This window comes from Hyalella azteca, unplaced genomic scaffold (genome assembly GCF_000764305.2).
Source record: "Hyalella azteca isolate HAZT.00-mixed unplaced genomic scaffold, Hazt_2.0.2 contig17805, whole genome shotgun sequence".
Lineage (NCBI taxonomy): Eukaryota > Metazoa > Arthropoda > Malacostraca > Amphipoda > Hyalellidae > Hyalella > Hyalella azteca.
This window is the reverse complement of record NW_025947575.1, coordinates 4,564-9,218: the sequence shown is the minus strand read 5'-3', so window position 1 is coordinate 9,218 and position 4,655 is coordinate 4,564. Positions and strand designations below refer to the sequence as shown.

The 4,655-nt window shown below is 50.3% G+C and overlaps 1 protein-coding gene across 1 annotated transcript; it reads left to right on the top strand.

Moving 5' to 3' along the window:
* Positions 1 to 136: 136 nt before the first annotated feature.
* On the top strand, positions 137 to 1,705 carry LOC108677266 (putative protein CRIPAK; the record flags this gene model as incomplete). Its single annotated transcript, XM_018165468.1, has 2 exons — positions 137 to 148; positions 672 to 1,705. Coding segments are annotated over exons 1-2 (1,046 nt in total), but the record flags the coding sequence as incomplete, so codon positions are not given.
* Positions 1,706 to 4,655: the final 2,950 nt, after the last annotated feature.

Below are 4,655 nucleotides of genomic sequence, written 5' to 3'. Positions count from 1 at the left end.
GGAACTGCAAGAGGGAACTGCAAGAGGGAACTGCAAGAGGGAACTGCAAGAGGGAACTACAAGAGGGAACTGCAAGAGGGAACTGCAAGAGGGAACTGCAAGAGGGAACTACAAGAGGGAACTGCATGAGGAAGACATGAGCGCCGCGGTGAGTGAGGGAAGCCACTTACCCTCAAAAGTGACAACGAAAGAAGTGAAAATTTCGATAAGTTTATCTCCTATAAATTTCTGCCCTATATTTCCCTAATCTTTATCTTTCATTCCTTTGACGCCTTACTTATTATTTTTCTTACCTCTACTGCCCTTATTCTTTCCTACCCTGTCGCCGTGGCAGGGACAGGAGGGAAATGACAGGAGATGGGGGGCGGTGACAGGAGGAACTGACAGACAGGAGACCCTCAGACAGACGGCCAGATAAGACAGATAAGTTATCAGGCGACGTGACGACGGATGGTGGTGGTGGTGGTGGTGGTGATTATGGTGCTGGTGGTGCTGGTGATTGTGGTGGTGCTGGTGATGATGCGGATGCTGCAAGCGTCTATCTCAACCCATCACCACTAAACCCTCCCCCCAACCCTTCCCACATCCCCCTCTTCAGCTGACCCTTGAGACCGCGTCTTGATTTAGGGCTTAACCCCACCCCATTTGAGGCCGCAGCCCCATTTCCCCAGCGGGGACTTGGCCCCACCTTTGCCCCTTTTTCTGATGTCNTGCGCTGCACCTGCGCTGTACCTGCGCTGTGCCTGCGCTGCACCTGCGATGTACCTGCGCTGCACCTGCGCTGCACCTGCGTTGTACCTGCGCTGCACCTGCGCTGTACTTGCGCTGTACCTGCGCTGTACCTGCGCTGTACCTGCGCTGTACCTGCCCTGTACCTGCGCTGTTCCTGCGCTGCACCTGCGCTGTACCTGCGCTGTGCCTGCGCTGCACCTGCGATGTACCTGCGCTGCACCTGCGCTGCACCTGCGTTGTACCTGCGCTGCACCTGCGCTGTACTTGCGCTGTACCTGCGCTGTACCTGCGCTGTACCTGCGCTGTACCTGCCCTGTACCTGCGCTGTTCCTGCGCTGCACCTGCGCTGTACCTGCGCTGTGCCTGCGCTGCACCTGCGATGTACCTGCGCTGCACCTGCGCTGCACCTGCGTTGTACCTGCGCTGCACCTGCGCTGTACTTGCGCTGTACCTGCGCTGTACCTGCGCTGTACCTGCGCTGTACCTGCCCTGTACCTGCGCTGTTCCTGCGCTGCACCTGCGCTGTACCTGCGCTGTGCCTGCGCTGCACCTGCGATGTACCTGCGCTGCACCTGCGCTGCACCTGCGTTGTACCTGCGCTGCACCTGCGCTGTACTTGCGCTGTACCTGCGCTGTACCTGCGCTGTACCTGCGCTGTACCTGCCCTGTACCTGCGCTGTTCCTGCGCTGCACCTGCGCTGTACCTGCGCTGTGCCTGCGCTGCACCTGCGATGTACCTGCGCTGCACCTGCGCTGCACCTGCGTTGTACCTGCGCTGCACCTGCGCTGTACTTGCGCTGTACCTGCGCTGTACCTGCGCTGTACCTGCGCTGCACCTGCGCTGTACCTGCGCTGTGCCTGCGCTGCACCTGCGATGTACCTACGCTGTACCTGCGCTGTGCCTGCGCTGTCCCTGCATTGAACCTTTTTTAATAGTGAGCGTAAAAGGGCCTTGGAAATGGACGAGGATAAGGTGAGGTCTGTACCAAAGTATAAATAAGCCTTATGCTTTGAATTAAATGCCATAAATTTGCTTATGCCAAGAATTTTGAGATAGTGTTGAAGAGATTTGACAGGTATTTTAAACCAAAGATCAATATAATCCGCCTTCGGCGAATATTTCAGCGGCAAATTCAGCAGCCAGGTGAGAACGAAGAAACTTAAACCTTCCTTAACTCTTCACTCTCTGCGAGTATAAGTGCTAGGATGTTGAGGGAAAGTGTTGGGGAGTCTGGGGATGAAAATAAGTGTTAGGATGTTGAGGGTAAGTGTTGGGGAGTCTGGGGATGAAAATAAGTGTTAGGATGTTGAGGGTAAGTGTTGGGGAGTCTGGGGATGAAAATAAGTGTTAGGATGTCGAGGGTAAGTGTTGGGGAGTCTTGGGATGAAAATAAGTGTTAGGATGTCGAGGGTAAGTGTTGGGGAGTCTGGGGATGAAAATAAGTGTTAGGATGTTGAGGGTAAGTGTTGGGGAGTCTGGGGATGAAAATAAGTGTTAGGATGTCGAGGGTAAGTGTTGGGGAGTCTTGGGATGAAAATAAGTGTTAGGATGTCGAGGGTAAGTGTTGGGGAGTCTGGGGATGAAAATAAGTGTTAGGATGTTGAGGGTAAGTGTTGGGGAGTCTGGGGATGAAAATAAGTGTTAGGATGTCGAGGGTAAGTGTTGGGGAGTCTTGGGATGAAAATAAGTGTTAGGATGTCGAGGGTAAGTGTTGGGGAGTCTGGGGATGAAAATAAGTGTTAGGATGTTGAGGGTAAGTGTTGGGGAGTCTGGGGATGAAAATAAGTGTTAGGATGTCGAGGGTAAGTGTTGGGGAGTCTTGGGATGAAAATAAGTGTTAGGATGTCGAGGGTAAGTGTTGGGGAGTCTGGGGATGAAAATAAGTGTTAGGATGTTGAGGGTAAGTGTTGGGGAGTCTGGGGATGAAAATAAGTGTTAGGATGTCGAGGGTAAGTGTTGGGGAGTCTTGGGATGAAAATAAGTGTTAGGATGTCGAGGGTAAGTGTTGGGGAGTCTGGGGATGAAAATAAGTGTTAGGATGTTGAGGGTAAGTGTTGGGGAGTCTGGGGATGAAAATAAGTGTTAGGATGTCGAGGGTAAGTGTTGGGGAGTCTTGGGATGAAAATAAGTGTTAGGATGTCGAGGGTAAGTGTTGGGGAGTCTGGGGATGAAAATAAGTGTTAGGATGTTGAGGGTAAGTGTTGGGGAGTCTGGGGATGAAAATAAGTGTTAGGATGTCGAGGGNAGAATAATTTGAGGGTAATATGAGGGTAATATGAGGGTAATATGAGGGTAATATGAGGGTAATATGAGGGTAATATGAGAATAATATGAGAATAATATGAGAATAATATGAGAATAATATGAGAATAATATGAGAATAATATGAGAATAATATGAGGGTAATATGAGGAGGGTAATATGAGGGTAATATGAGGGTAATTCGAGGGTAATATGAGGGTAATGGAGGGTAATGTAAGGGTAATGTAGAGTGTAAACTGTGGATTTAAATAAGGGTCCAGCCGACAAACCTTGCCCGGCACTCAAACAAATGAGTGAGACTTTATACAAATAGTGTTGCACTTTTTCCACTTATGTGGGTCATCCTGACCCAGTTTGGCCGGCATAAGGGCGTATCAGTGCAACGTGCATATAGCGCGTCACTATTGGGACAACTTGTTAGGATGTCGAGGGTAAGTGTTGGGGAGTCTTGGGATGAAAATAAGTGTTAGGATGTCGAGGGTAAGTGTTGGGGAGTCTGGGGATGAAAATGAATGTTCGGATGTTGAGGGTAAGTGTTGGGAGTCTGGGGATGAAAATAAGTGGTAGGATGTTGAGGGAAAGTGTTGGGGAGTCTGGGATGAAAATAAATGTTAGGATGTTGAGGGAAAGTGTTGGGGAGTCTGGGGACGAGTTTCGAGGGTAGTGGCACACGATGAGGGTAACCCCACCGGGCAGCAATCGTTGCCGCTGCTGCGACGTCAGCAAAATTTCAGCCCTGCCACCAGCTTCCGATGAAGCACTTCCCTCGGTTCAGCAACGAGGGAAGTGAGGGTTGAACGCCTGCCACTGTCAAGGGAAACCCGTGAAAGAGGGGAATTGCGCAAATACGAGCGACGGGAAAGAGGGGAATGTCAGGCAAATGCGATGTGAATAAAAGAGGGTAGAGGAACTGAGTGGTCTTCCCTCACCTGCGCTGTTCCCATGTGTGTGAGGGAAAGATGTGAGGGTAGTGAGGGAAACGAGGGCTCTGATTAAATTGAGGAATGTGAGTAAATAGACGGAAGGGAAGGGTGTGGAATTAGTGAGGGGAGTAAGGCAAGTGAGGGCAGTTACCATATGAGGATAATATGAGGGTGATATGAGGGTAATATGAGGGTAATATGAGAATAATATGAAGATAATATGAGAGTAAGTTGAGGGTAATATCAGGGTAATATGAGGGTAATATAAGGGTAATATGAGGATAATATGAGAGTAATGTGAGGGTAATGTAGAAGGTAAACTGTGGATCTAAATAAGGATCCAGCCGACAAACCTTGCCTGGCACTCGAACAAATGAGTGAGACTTTGTACAAATTGTATTGCACTTTTTCCACGTATGTGGGTCATCCTGACCCAGTTTGGCCGGCATAAGGGCGTATCAGTGCAACGTGCATATAGCGCGTCACTATTGGGACAACTTTACCCACTTATTGCCAGGCTCTTGACACGCGTTGCATGTGACCGGTGCAGACACTACAGACAACTTGTACTTGAAGACCAAAGTGGTGGCGGTGGAAGACCAGAGTGGTGGTGGTGGTGGAAGACCAGAGTGGTGGTGGTGGTGGAAGACCAGAGTGGTGGTGGTGGTGGAAGACCAGAGTGGTGGTGGTGGTGGAAGACCAGAGTGGTGGTGGCGGTGGAAACCAGAGTGGTGGTG